Source organism: Platalea leucorodia, assembly GCF_965183815.1.
Source record: "Platalea leucorodia genome assembly, chromosome: 15".
Classification (NCBI taxonomy): Eukaryota; Metazoa; Chordata; class Aves; order Pelecaniformes; family Threskiornithidae; genus Platalea; species Platalea leucorodia.
This window is the reverse complement of record NC_138837.1, coordinates 3,331,328-3,346,012: the sequence shown is the minus strand read 5'-3', so window position 1 is coordinate 3,346,012 and position 14,685 is coordinate 3,331,328. Positions and strand designations below refer to the sequence as shown.

The 14,685-nt window shown below is 40.1% G+C and overlaps 1 protein-coding gene across 2 annotated transcripts in view; it reads left to right on the top strand.

Annotated features, from left to right (window-relative positions):
• Window positions 1–3,101: 3,101 nt before the first annotated feature.
• QSOX2 (quiescin sulfhydryl oxidase 2) overlaps window positions 3,102–14,685 on the top strand; it is a gene marked incomplete at its 5' end in the record, with an annotated part of 28,591 nt that continues 17,007 nt past the window's right edge. Inside the window, 7 exons of one of the 2 annotated variants that reach the window (XM_082327259.1) lie at window positions 3,102–3,351; window positions 7,727–7,827; window positions 9,131–9,179; window positions 10,317–10,422; window positions 10,627–10,717; window positions 13,161–13,306; window positions 14,274–14,417. In XM_082327259.1, the coding sequence (XP_082183385.1) occupies window positions 3,102–3,351; window positions 7,727–7,827; window positions 9,131–9,179; window positions 10,317–10,422; window positions 10,627–10,717; window positions 13,161–13,306; window positions 14,274–14,417 (887 nt within the window). Of the gene's footprint in view, window positions 3,352–7,726; window positions 7,828–9,130; window positions 9,180–10,313; window positions 10,423–10,626; window positions 10,718–13,160; window positions 13,307–14,273; window positions 14,418–14,685 lie in introns of both variants that reach the window. The other variant, XM_082327258.1, reaches the window with a different exon arrangement.

Here is a 14,685-nt window from a genome sequence, read left to right as displayed (position 1 = left end):
ATCAGTAACTCCAATTTCTGAAAATTAAATATGTGCCTGTGATTAGGCTAACTATCATGCAATTCACCTGAGCCCTTTGCATTCTTACAACAACTAACCATAGGGTGCTGAGGATGTGCTTTCATTGGCAAAACAGAGGAAATCAATAATCCTATTATTTTGTATTGGCAAAATTGGAAAAAGCAAGATTTTTAACAAGGAAATATAAGCGTTCCCTGAGCATGCTAATTGTTCACTATGTATACTGCTGTGGTCCCACCTATTTTGCATTAAGAGAAGACCAGTGATAAATTTTTATTTGTTAGGTGTTTTTTTTTAACTAGATACTATGCAAATAATTCTTACTGGAATTCAGAAACTGTTTGTTATTAAATAATTGAATGTAAGTAGATCTGATTTATTCAAGTTCCATTCATTCAGGTTGTCTTTCAAATAAAATGAAAAGCAGGACAATTAAATATAAACTATATATAAACTTATATTTAAAATCACAATATTTACAATATTAATCAATTGGTTTTGGTGGGGGAAAAATAGAAATACATTTTATGTTTCTATTTTTAAATACTGATGACTTAACTGTTTTCATACTGTTTATTTTATGAATAAACAAAATAAACCTTATATCTCATTTTTATTTATTTTTACTGCAATTCTAATTGATTTCAGATTATATTGCATACACTGCTGTTCTCAGTAGTGAACGGCAGTAGTTTTGGTGTTTTGCAGACAGCTCCTGGGGACGTTAAAAAGCCCTGTCCTGCCAGTTGCCATATGAGCAGAAATAAAAGGCAACTTCTGGCCCAAGCGCATTCACTGTTGATCTTATCCTATAAACTTTCATGTCCTTAGTGGTATATTTTCTTAAGTCTCCAACTTTAAACTTATCTGGATTAATTAATCAATGAGGATATTTGTTCTAAGATTAATGTTTTCTTGTTGTCAGTTTATAGTAGAATTCAACTCAATTTCTTTTTCTCCTGGACATATAGACAAATTGTTGGATACAATGACAAATCTATATATTGAAGCACTACAGTTTTTCAGTTTATTGGCACTATGGTTTTGCAGCAGCAGCAGGATCGTTGTGTTTGGAATGAAAGCTATTAGAAACATCGCTTATCTATGTGAATGAATAGATGAAGGACTCGTTTTATTTCAGACCGGTGCTTTATGTTACGCTATACGTTACACTTGAGGAAGATAACCATTATATTTGCAATTAGGTTTGTGAGTGAAGCTGAACCCTTGCAAGATGCTATATACAGAAGGACATGGCTATAAAGTAACCACTGCTGATGAGAATAATAAGTGTATACATAGAACATGTCAGACATATTTAATATCCCCCACCACTCCGTGTTCAAAACCTTAGATTCTGGCACACAGATATATTGACCTGTTCAGTCAGTGGCAAGACTTCAATATCAAGATTACTCTCCTTCAAGGTCTAATATTTTGTTTGCCTTGGTTTTGATCAATATTAACCTCTGGGGTCAATAAATCGTGATACTAGCCTCAAGAGAAGTCATTATCTTTCATAGAAAATGATTATTTCTCAGTTAAACCCTACATTTAATTTTCCTGTAATCCATCTCTTTCATCTTCATATATTTAACAATTCTTCTGAATAAAATGCGCTCTAAAATATCTTAGGCACTGCAGATTTTTAAAATCCTAATTAGCAGCTACCACAAGATTTTTCAATTCTCTGAAGCAGTTGGACTCCACTATTGTCACCATCTAATTTTGTTGCTCACAGTACCCAGGAAAAATAGAGACAGAAAACCCCTCAGCTGGGACGTGACACAAGCAACCGTGTACCTTATAGCTGTGGATATGGATGCAAAAGGTAGGTGACTGAAGCACTTCAGGTACCAGTGGTCAAGAAAAGATCAGGAAAAGAAAAGGCAAAGGTGGCAGAATCTTACTTGGTTCTCAGAGGGGAGGATTTTTACTGTATATAGGATTCCCGCCCTTGTACTCTCTGTGGATTACTGGCCAGAAACAATGATGAACTAGATGCTAACCTCTGAATTTACATCGGTGGGCCTGAAGTAAGAATTTGGATTCGTTTCCTACTTGTTCTTGAAGGATTAAAAGAAGCATTTGTGAGTAACAGAAGGAAGAATTATCTTTTTGGGGACCTCAGTCTTTCATTATCTGAGTTTTAAACTCATCTGAAGTCGTCCTCTGGGGACATTTTCTCTGTTGTTTTCTCCCTCTGTTAATGTAATGAAAATTCTTGAGCCTGTATTTACAAATGAAAGGAGACTTTCCTACTGTAGCTACAGCTATAAAAGGTGCTAAGCTCCATTACTAGTGCACAACCACTATGAATTTAGCACAAGGACGGGGTTTCTAGCATTTTCTTCTGAGCTGGCAGCGTCCTACGTGCAGCCCTTCATCGCACCGGCAGCTCTGAGGGAACCGGCGCTCTCCTGCCGAGTGACGCGCTTTGGGATCAGACAGCTCTCGGCACAAAGGCCGTGCTATTTTGATCTCTTCTCAATGAGAAGCTTCGTGGAGTTGAAAATTCCTTTTCTATAGCAATTGCCCCGTAAAATCAGCGACCAAGCTCTATTGTTTTAATCTCACTAGTTTTACTTTTTTCCTTAGACAGTCCCCCTGAGGAAAATGTGGCTCTAAACACAGCGGCAAAGGGTTTATTAGCGGTGTGTCCCCGTCAGCGGGGTTTGGTAGCGCGCTCGGGCACCAAGCGGGAGGCAGCGACCCTACCACCTCCCTCGCCCTGCACCTCCGGGGCTGGGGACAAGGCCACGGCGGCTGGCGCTGCCTGAGGGGCGGCTGCCGACAGGTGCGTCCCCGCCTGCGGAAAGGCCGCGGCCCCGCGGGGGGCAGGGGGCGTCGCCGCCTCATTCTCTGTGGACGGGGGACCCCCGCTTCCCTCAGGCCGGAGCAGGGGCCCGGCCTCCCCCTCAGGCCGCCGAGGCGGGAAGGAAGGGAGGCGGGCGCGCTGCCAGCGGGGCCGGCCGGGCGCTAGGCCGCGTCGCCAGGGCCGGCGCGTTGCTATGGCGGGGCCCCGCCCCGCCCCGCCCCGCCCCGCCCCGCCCCTCGCCGCGCTCCGCTGGCGTCCCAACATGGCGGCGGCGGGCGGCGGCGGGCCGCTGGCGCTGCCGGCCCTGCTGCTGCTGCTGGCGCTGCTGGCGGCGGCGGCGGCGCGGCTGTACCGGGCGGGGGAGGACCCGCTGACCGTGCTGGCGGCCGGTTCGGTACGGCAGGCGCTGCTCAACTCCTCTGCCGCCTGGGTGGTGCAGTTCTACAGCTCGTCCTGCGGCCACTGCATCGCCTTCGCCCCCACCTGGCGGGCCCTGGCGGGGGACGTCAAAGGTGAGGAGCCGCCGCCGCCGCCCGCGGGCTCTGACCGGGCCCCCGCCCTCGGCGAGCGGTCACCGCCGCCGCCCGGCTCGCCACAGCTCCGCCCGGCGTGGGGCCAGGCTGCCGCGGGCCCGGCCCGCAGCCCGCCGCCCCCGCGGCCTCCCTCGCGTCCCCGGGCCGCAGCCGTCAGTCGCCGGCGTCGGTGCTGGAACCGGGGCACCCGTGTGGGCCGCAGCGGTGCCTTGTCGTGCCTCGGTGCCCGTGGTTGTCACCCGTGGGGCGCTCGGCTGCAGCGGGGCCTCGGCTGGCCGTGTCACCCGTGGGCTTCGGCAGTGCCTTGCCACGCGTGACCGTGCTTTGCGTGAGCCGCGGTGCCTCGGCGCGTGAGCGTCGTCCGGCTTCCCGCTTCTCTGCTGGCAGGCACGGCCCTTGCCACGCTGCCAGAATGGCACCCGGGACACGGCGAGGCGTGGGTGACAGCAGCAAGCCTCCACGTTAAAGGTTTCATAGGAATCCAGGGGTAAAACATCCCCCCCTTACACACACAGAGCGATCCAGCTGCGGATTTACACGCAAGCGTCTCTGTGTGCATTGCAGCGTGCAAGTGGATGCACTGAGGTGCAGGAGGTGTGTTTAGACTGAACTCTCTGAGGCAAGATCTTTATCTTTGGAATGTTTTGTAAAGAGACTAGCCTATTTTAGAGGCTAAACAAAAAATAAATATTGTGGTACTGGAGAGGCCCTGCACATGTTTGATTTATATCTTGCCGATTCAATATAGTGTGAATGGACTAGAAGGGGGAAAAGGACTGCTAGGAAATAATACAAAAATCCGCTTAAGTGAGAGTCAGGTTTTCAGGTTTATCAAATAGTGACTTAAAAAGAAATAGTGGCCTCCAGAGTTTATACTGAGGAAGATCTGCCTTGCTGTGTCTTAGTCCGCTCAAGTTTTTTGGCAGGTGCTGAAGTGTTTTACTCCATTTGTAGATGTAAGGTAAAGAAACAAACAGGCCCCTCAGGTATCTGTTAAATTCAATACCTCTGGTGGGGAGAAGACCTGAGATCAAATTTGTAGGAAATGTTATGTTTAATATAGTGGTGTTAAAGGCTTTTAAACTACTCTTAATTTAGCATTTGACCCAAGAGACGCTTGCAGGATGGAGACAGCAGTTATAATGCATTCATATGGTTTCAGTTTGAGAGGGAGTGAAGAGCTCTGGCTTTTCTCTGGCAGCTTCGTATGTGAAAAGTGTGAACAATTAACATGAAATGTAGGTGCAGTATTAGGTATTTGTGGTTTTAGATAGATGGAAATGGAGGCCTACCCAAAAATAAGTCCTGATGAACTCTTCATGCGCTGAGGATTGCTGACTGAGGAGCAGAAACTCAAAAACGGAGAAACACAGAGCAGTAATGGTTTTGGAGCATTTCAGATGCTCCTTACTTGCATAGGTTTTGTGTTCATAAAAGCAGTAGCTTTTTTCTGTTTTCTTTGCATAAGTTTTTGTAACGTTTTCACCTTCTGATTTGATTTGCTGGTGGCTAAAATAGTATTAGATTTTCTTCTTTTTTGAAGAAAAGTAAGAACAAGGAGGTGTTTGAACACTGCAGTGAAGATCATGAAGAGCCTGAACTGACCAGAACTTCTGTCAAAATAAGACAGGGACGTGTTTATATGTTACTACCGCAGCATGATACCTTTGTAGGCAATATTTTTTGTAACTTGTAGTGGCTTCTTCAAATATATATTTTCTTTCTTATCTGCACTCATGATAACTGCAAATGATGTGATGCGCTTGTATTACTATAACCAGTTAAAGGCATATCTACTCTTTAATCCATTGAGCTTTTATGAAGACTTTCATTTAAAAAGTGGATTTTTATGCTCGTGGACATTGGCACTACCAGCAAATGCAATTGGCTTCTGGTGTTATTTGTCAGCAAAATGTTTCCATTTTAAAGTTGGAATGAATGGATTTTAGTAGGAGACGGAGAACAGTCACACACTTTCGTTTGGGAACTTCATCCAAAATAAACCCCCAAAATGTTTCGCCCACTTAGGCTGTCTCAGCATTTATTTTTCAAAAATATTTACTCATCTGCTAGGATATTACAGCTACCTTTGAGGATGCAGACTCCTCTACATTAGAGAACTCCTAGATCACTGTGGTTGTATTTGCTAATTTGGTATAGTCCAGTTAAATTGATGCAACTACTTTGTCCATAAAAGGCTTGTGCTAATAGGCTTAATTTTTATTTCATTTCTCATTTGTTAAATCTTGGCAATACTATCGCTGCGAACTTCATAGCAGAACATAATCCTCCTGAAAAATAGGAGCAGTGCTTGCTTTTGTGCAATTTATGTTCCGAGTTTGATGCTCCCTCTCCTCTCGGATCATTCTTTAAGCTTAGAGTCATTGCTGCTGCATTCCTAATCACACATTGAGTTTTATTACAGTAGTGTCCGAAGTGGCCATTATAGTTAATTGTACTTTTTCTGTCTTAAAGGATGATTGCATCTATCCACCAAAATGCCTGTGGGCTGGAATTATGCGTAGTAATTTTCTGTGTAGAAGTAACAAACCCTTGGAAATCCCATATACAACAACCCTTGAATTATATGCAGAAGCAATCCACGCCTCTGGATTTGGAACAACTGTTCCAAATCTAGCAATAATGATTTCCTTCTAGAAATGGTTCTTTAAACACATTTGGTGGGGAACTGCAGAAACCTTGTCATTATGCAGGAAGCAGCCTATGTGTTAAAATACCTAACTCCCAAGCAGCACGCGGGGAGAGGTTCCTTGTGATGCATCTCTTATCTCCGCGACTGAAACTTCGTAATGGGAAATAACACACGGCATTGCATCTGCCTGCTGGAGGGAACACACAAGGTTTATGCAAAGAAAGTACCTTCCTTGTCATACACTGACTGGTGTGTTGGTGTTCTGTGGCATTTCTTCAGCGGGAGGTTTGACCAACCTGCTGGATTTCCAGTTTGTCCAATACATTCATGTCATTCATTGGAACTTGTTTAGCATAAACAGAAATAGTGTTGGTTAATACAATATCACTCATCTACCCCTTTCATATAGTTTGTGAGTTAGTATTTCAAAAATATTAATGCTAATTTAAAATTCGTCAGCATTTAAATAAAAAAACAATCCAGGCTACAGTGCTACTGTAAACTTGCACAGGCTAGGCTGTGCGCTCCCGCAACCTTCGTGTCCTTTAGAAAGGAAAAGCTCCTTTTTAAGCAGAAGCAAATGCTAAGCAGCACACATCCCAGCTGGTGCTCTTTAACCCAAGCATTTAGCTAGAGATGGGTTTGCATTGTTGCGATGGGCTATTTGCATTAGGTTCATAGTGCTTCTATTCATTGTGTGGAGGAGGATCAAGACAGGTGGAAAAAGGAGGAGGAGTGGTGAAAGTTGAATGAGAGATACCCAGAAGCCAAACTTTTTTTTTTATTTTGCATTTTATTTGATGAAATAGACTGTTTTATCTTTTGTGCTCCTATGAATGCATGCCCATCTGCTCTAGCATGCTTGTAGTTACTCCTGGTGCCTGTTCAGCTGTTGGCATGTTCAGCACAACTGAAATTCTCCATCAGCTGCCCCATCCTCCTCCAAAGACAAATAAAAGGTCAAGCTAAATTTCAAAAGCAGCCAGGCATGCAACTGTCAATCAGATCTTGAACTTGATGAAGCTTTCATGCTCTTTGCTATAAAAGCAAGTTTAATTTTAGTGCTTTTTAAGTTTTATTGATACTTGGGAATTGTGGTGTACCTTCAAATTCTGCCCACAGCTGTTTTGATTTAGCTTAGCTTCAAAAGTAACTGTCCAAGGAGTCTCTCGGAGCGATTCTTCCTTAAAGTGATTGCTGCAGTGGAGCATGGCTCAAAAAGATAAGTTCCTAGCAAAATGAGAAGGAAAAATTTATAAATGAGTTGAAAGCTTTTATCCAAGTTATATAAGCATATTTATAGAAAGACTTGAACTCTTGTGGTTATTGCTATGAAACATTTATAAAGGAAACTTGCAGCGATGTTCAGACTCAACTATTTACCACTCTGGTTAAAACTCAGCTATTTTTTGAGGTATATCTAATGTTCAGGATGTGTTGGGATTCTTCTTATGTAGGTGTATTGAAAATACTGAGGCAGCGAAGACAAACAAGGAGGTTTTAGTTATTTTTAAAATCAGTAGAATGTATTACACTTGAGGATAGAAATGAATAGCAAATGAGAATCGACCGAGAGCTTGATTTTTATTCCATTGGAATCTATCGGAGTTCTGTTGTTGATTTCCATGGGAAGCAGGGTAATCCATCAGCTGGGATCCGTGATCACTTTTGCTGAAAATTGAAAGATATCCTTGTTTTCAGACTGGGAACCTGCAATTAGAGTTGGTGTGCTGGATTGTGGGGAAGAAGAGAACTATGAGACGTGCAAAGAATATGGTATTCACTATTACCCAACTTTTAGGGTAAGTGGCATAATATATTGCCTTAGGTAAATGATGCATGCTTTATAGTAACTAAAACCGTAACAAACATGCTTGTGCAGAGTACTACTTGTTCTTTAGCTGGACTTTTACTTTGCTTTTTTTTTTTACTTTTACTTTGCAGTTTGAAAACTGCAGAGTTGATAAAAGATTAATTTGAGTTCTTGCTGAATGCAGTAGCTGATGCAGGTATTTACAGTAGTAATTCAGTCCTCAGTTCTGAATCTGAAAAATGCTTATTGAAAGAAGATACCATTCTAGAAAGTACTATGTTGTTACATTTATATAACACCTAGTTTTAATATATTCGTTAGATAATAACGATTTGTATAAATATTTTTCGAATTCAAATGTTCATGATTATTAATAGTGTTTTTAGTGTTGGTATCTGAAAGTAAAGGTAATACATTGAAATTGCATCATGAAATCAGCTGATTTCATGCGCAATTAAAAATTTACCCTTGATGGATTCTTCACTATTTTTCTAATTAATTTCATAATTTGCTTAAACTGGCTTTTAAAAGGGATCTTGTGTTTGCCAAAAGTATCTACCATTATTCATTTTCAGGTCTAAGTGCAATTTTTAACTTCTCTGTCTTTGTCAATTTGTATAATCACATTATTAACCGTAAGTATGAGCAGAATGTGATGGATGGAGAGGACTGAATACACTGTGTTTGTTATGACAGGAGAGGGAACAGGAGACATTTCACTGGAGAAGTGATGTTCTACCCTGATAGAAACAACAGTATTTTTTTTTAATCTTTAAAGTTTGGGGTGTAAATTAGAAGGCACTCTTTATTAGACATTGAATCTTTTCTATTTTATTTTTTATAGCAGAAGGCAGTCAAGCTCCATTATATATCCTGTTTAACCACTGGAGGGAGTTGAGAAAATGTGAATAGTGTTCCAAGTATATACACAGTTGGTAGTACTGATTTGGTAATCAGTTAATTTGTGTTTGGGTTAATGTTTGCAGTAACGGATCAATATACAGTATTGAATTATGCATTATGGTATTTTTCCCTCTAAAAGTTGCTTTGTTTAATTTTAGCATTTCAACTGGTACATATGAGCTACCCTCATATAGTTGAGAAGCAGATCTTTGCAACTCATAGGCTAAGAGGGAAAACTGTCTTCTGAATAGAGAGATAAAAATGTTTTGTAATTAGAGCTGTAAAAAGTAAAAACTCTTCAAAGCCGTTTTTGTTTCTAAACTGAGCTTTCGTCTCATACAGCGAGTTATTTTCGAAGCAATAATGCTTTTTTTTTCTCTCCCATTTAGTACTTCAAAGCATTTACAAAACAGTTTACTACTGGAGAAAATTACAAAGGTAAGAATATCCTACTGTAAGAAATCCCCAAAGCAGTTATCCTATCAGCCAGGAATGTGTCACACAATAAGCAAAATCTCTTTGGCTGTCAATTAGTTGAGACAGCTAGAGATGGGATGGCCGCTAAATAGCTCTTTAAGATATGATATTACAAGTACTGTAAGAAAATGGAATGTCAGGCAGAATTTTAGACAGGCAAAACATTTGTTCAAGAACTTAGGGCTCACATTCTTCATTTTTTTTGAAATGTAGTTCTTAATTTTCACAAATGGCTAGATAATTTTTTAAAATTCCTTTTTTCCACCACACACCTCATCAGCATGAGATCCAGTTTGCTCAGTCCTGACTCGTGCTTTTTGATCTGTCAGCCACTTTCCAGGCACCCTCACTCTCACTGGGAGAACCCCTATTCAGATGTTGACTAACTGAAAACAGGCTTATTCTGTGTGTCTGACAGGATCACAGCTTGAGGTGGTTGTCTGGGGACAAAAGTAATGTTGTCTTTTTCAATGGATTAACATTTAAAAGGCCAGAGGTCAGAAGAGAGACCACCTGCACCATTAACCCTTCATGTAGAAGTAGACCGTAGTTGTACCTGTTACTTTTTGGCATTTGTGAGAGTTTCTGCTTTTTAATTTATTTTTTTTAAAGCAAATAAAATATTCTCACACTTCAGTTATTTCCTCATATTGTTATGTGGCTTTGTAACCTCACCTGGCCCATTTGGTAAGAATGGTACATCTTTGCAGTTTTTAACACGTGATAAATATCCTTATTGCAAAAAAGTTACTGAAGTTACCCATGCCAACTATTGTGAAAATGAGCACAGATTTAGAATGAAGCATTGTTTGAAGAGAAAATCAGCAAGACAGGCAGATGGTTAGATTTGGAAAAGTCTTGAGGCTTTATTAATTTTGGGGTGGGATGACAGCTTTTAAATACGATCTCATCTCAATGTTGAAGTGAAATCCTACAACTAAATCCTTAGTCCCTGTTCTTCAGTCAGATAGTGTTCCGTTCAAATTTAAATCAAAAACCTGACACAGAAAAGCATGAGAATGTATGAAAACCTGCATGTGAGTCATTTTTTTCAGTTTTCTGAAGCGGTGTATTTTTTTTGTAACCTATACTCAGCAGGAGCAGATCGAGAGCTGCAAACAGTTCGTCAGATGATGATTGACTTCTTACAGAACCATTCCCAAGAGCTGAGACCGCCTGCTTGCCCACCATTGGACCCAGTTTCGTACGTTTCTTGTTTAAAATACAGCTGGCTTATGCTTACTATGTTAATTAAATGAAATGTAAAAGGTCCTATTAAAGACGAAGTAAGCTTTTTTCTTATTATCAGTTCTGCTACGAGATTGTAAAAGGGTGGGTAACAGTAACATCAGTAACAGTGGGTGTATTGCATTCTACCTGTGCTAAATAGCTTTTCTTTTCTTAAAAGGTCCAGTGATATTACTTCTCTTTTTGACAAGAACAGCCATCATTATACTGCCATTGTGTTTGAAAGTAATAACTCCTATGTTGGTCGAGAGGTAATGTATGGCTTATGAATGACAAAATGAATATGAATGAATGAAATCATAACACAGCTGCATTTTATGTTATTTAGCCAAGCAACAAAATTTCTGATTATAGGACTGAATTAAAGGGTCATAAAGGGCAGGTTATGCATATTTGAAGTATCACAAAGTCAAGGGATTATATACGGCTCTTGTATTTAGTCACACAGAGGAACTTGCTTACAAATGAATATGATGTCATGTTAACTTACTCCATTCACCTTTTAGCGGAAGATTAATTTATTGATTTCATTGTTACCACAATTCTTTTTTCTTTCAAGATTTGGAAGATCACAACAACAACATTGTCCTATTATGTTATTGTTTTGTTACTGCTAGAGAACCGTTCATAATATTCATTCTTCTGGGCAGCTTTTGTGATTTCAACTGTTCATAATAATCTAGATTCTCTGGTTCTTCACGTATAGGTTTTAGGAAATTACATTCTAAATTAAGATGATAGCATAAAATTATTTTCACAGCTCTGAAGCACTGAGGAAGTGGAAGTCTTTGATTTTTTGCTTCCCCCACCCTCCCAATAAAATATTTGATTTGGCATCATTTCACCACCTAATGAGCCTGCTGTTAGCTTAGACAACTGTTACTTTTCTCTTCCTGCCAAGATCTAGGATAAGTAAAGAAAATAAATTGCATAATTATCTAGGCATAATCTGTATAGAAACATCCAATGTCTGTGAAATGTTTCTAATTAGATTTGGTGCTGAGATGGCCCCGTTGCATAAGTGGAGGAGAGTGTGCTGCCAAAAGCGAGAATCACTTTGAGAAGCAGGCTGCTCCCAGACATTTGTTTTCTGGAAGCTGCTTTGTTGATACAAGTAGGCATTACTGAAGAGAAGAAATGTGATGATTAAAAAGTTCTTCAGCTTTTTATCACACTCACTTTAATTTTATTACCTGCTGTTATAGGGAAAGACTGAGTGTCATCTGATTAACAGAAAGTGGAGTCTGCTTTCAGAAGAAAAAATATTTGCTAATGTTATGTAGTATTTTAGCTTTATAGAATAGCTTAGTAAAATACAAAATAACATTGTTTTCAAGTTTACAGTGTAAGATAGTATGGACAAACCTAATAGAAGTCACAACAGCTGAAGAAAGGAGGCCATGTGTTTATCACTGATGAAAGGAAGGAAGGGTCTCTTAAATTACAAGTTTGAAAGCGAGGGAAAGCATAGCAAAGGTAGTATTCACCTGAAAGGGAAAAGCATAGCGGAAACTGTGAAACTAACAGGAAAAAGATACAGAAGAGGCAGAGAGGGGTAAAAGAATGACAAGCAGAAATGTAAGAAGAGTCAGAAACATGGAAGGCTTTGTAGGCGGGAACGGGACATTTGAAATGGTAGTATGAGAGCATAGGGTAGTGGAAGGATGTGAGGAGTGTGGTCATTAGAACGGCAAACGAGTACTGGCAAAAGAGTACTTTAGTACTGGGATCTTGAAGGATTTAAGACTGGAAGAAATGAGTATTTTAAGCCTCTTTTTTTTTTTTTTTTTTTTTTTAAAGGGCAAATTTTTATTACTATAACCAAGTCATCATATTTGTAGGTGCAGCTTTGGCTGTAGTTGGCAAAGAACTTTGACAGTTGAGTCCTGGCAAATCTTTGAGGCATCCTGATGTTACCACTTTCTTCTGCCTCTTCCACCCTTCACTGAATTTTACACCTTGCAAAGAAATTTGTGCCCGCTCTCAGCTGCTCTAGTGCAAAAGCCCAACACCAATTTAAACAGCTGACGAAGACTGGTTTCAGCTAAGATGCTGGACTGTGAACTGGACCTTTTGAGATAGAGGCACCTGTTCTGTATGGAGTCTCTGCTGTAGGGCTGGTAAACAAAAAGAGCTGAAGAGACAGCTGGATGCTGTGGCGCCACGGACTGCACAGCTTGATTTGGCAGGGCTTGACATGCAAAGCCTTAACTCCTGTGGAGCCTTTAATTGTTTTCTAAGTCATGGACTCTGACATCGGAATGCTGTAAAGTGGTGGGACCAAATAAATGTTTCTTCACTACCTGAAAATTTGCCTTTAGAGTCCTACATATATAACATGAAACATAAACCTGTTGGCGTCTGTGGAATATCCTCTGGGCTTTTTTGAGGTTTATGAGGACATTTTATCATTCATTCTCATGTTTTCTTCAGATGTTGGACTTCAAAGGGAAAAGATCAGGATAGACCAAGAAAAAAACATGGAAGATAGGAGTAAATAATGTCCAGAGAAGAGTAAATCATCTTTAACTGAAATTGTTAGTGCCCACAGAATACTCGTAGATGTACTTCCTTGGTGAACAGCTTAATGTTACCCTTAAAGGATGATGCACTTCGCCTATTTATATGTCTTGTCCTACAAGATTGGATATTCCTTGAACAATGTATAATTCATGTCATCTTTCCATTATCCAGGTTATCTTAGACTTGATCCAGTATGAAAACATCGTTGTAAAGAGAGCGTTGAATTTTGATAAGCCTTTTCTTGAGAAACTTGGTATTACCTCAGTCCCTTCGTGCTATCTGATACATCCAAATGGGTCCCATGGATTAATTAACATGTAAGTAGTTATCTGTCTGAGGAATATGGGGAGGTTCACTTAAGCTATAAAAACAGTTTCTATAGCTTCCTTTCATACAAAGTAAGTTGTTCTATAACCTTCTTTTGCATATATATAATGACGTTGTGTCCTGGCATGTAATCAATACATTGTACTGGCTGAAGTTGTGTGTTCCATTTCTTTGTGTTTGAAAATTGCCTGTCTTGAGTCCTCTCTAGCAATTACTAAATCATCTAGTGGTCTTGTTTACTCTTTGTGAGTGCTCGTAATAAACAGGCATGGGTTATGCCAGTGGAAGTTAGGTTTCGTCATATAGTAGGGAAGATTAGCCAGAATGGTGTGGTGGCTAATTATAACCCTTGTGGTCTTATACCAAGTTTATACTGCTGGCAAAATGCACTTGTTAAGTAGATGTTTTGAAGTAGTGTTTCTAACTGGAAATAAAAGCTCTAAGCCAGTGTTTGTTATATGGAGTTTGATACCCTGACAGCAATGGGCTGGTTGTTCTTAATGAACCATTTAATATTGTTACATCTATTTTTTTAATAAGAGACCTAATATTACTTTTGCTTACCACTGTTGCCTACGTATAGCTTTAACCTATTACTGTGATACTTCTGAAAGGAAAACACTTTGGAATAAAAGTGGAAAAAAAATTAATGTTCTTAAAAACACTCGCTTCTAAGTCAAAATACTTGTTCCATGTGAACACTGCCTCTGTAAGGCGGCCTGACGTTTTGATGAACATGATGTGTTCTTATTTTGAATGGAATTCAAACCACTAATCCAAATGATTGTTACTACTATTCCTAAATTGAACATTATTTCGTTTCACTTTGTATCAAAACATAACATGTTGCACTAGGACTGTAAAACATAAAACAAAGGGAATATATTATTTTATAAATATCCTAATTTGCTTAGTCTGAGATTAAAAGTAATCTTTACTTTGTCCATTTATATGCAGTTTGAAGCCTCTACGGTCTTTCTTTTCTTCGTATTTAAAGTCACTGCCAGGTGTACGAAAAAAACTTCTTTTGCCGCTTCAGCTACCTGTTCCAGAAAACAAAGAGGAGAGTACAGAAATCAAGGTGTGGAAAGAGTTTGATAAGTAAGTGATAGCCTCGATTTTCAGATCAATGCTTCGTTATAAAAATTTGCTGGCAGTTTTTTCTTGCCGTTTGGGAAGCTGTGCTGTAATTTGTTATAAAATCCTAGTGCAGTTCAAACTTTTACTTCATTCCATCCCAGGTGATGCACCTTGAGTTGAATAGGTTGGTCACTACCGAATGATCTGCATTCTTCTGCCAAGTAAAATTAAAGGCGTTCGTGCTTAATACTGGAGAAATTATGGCATCAAATTTGTTCTTTCTGTTGCT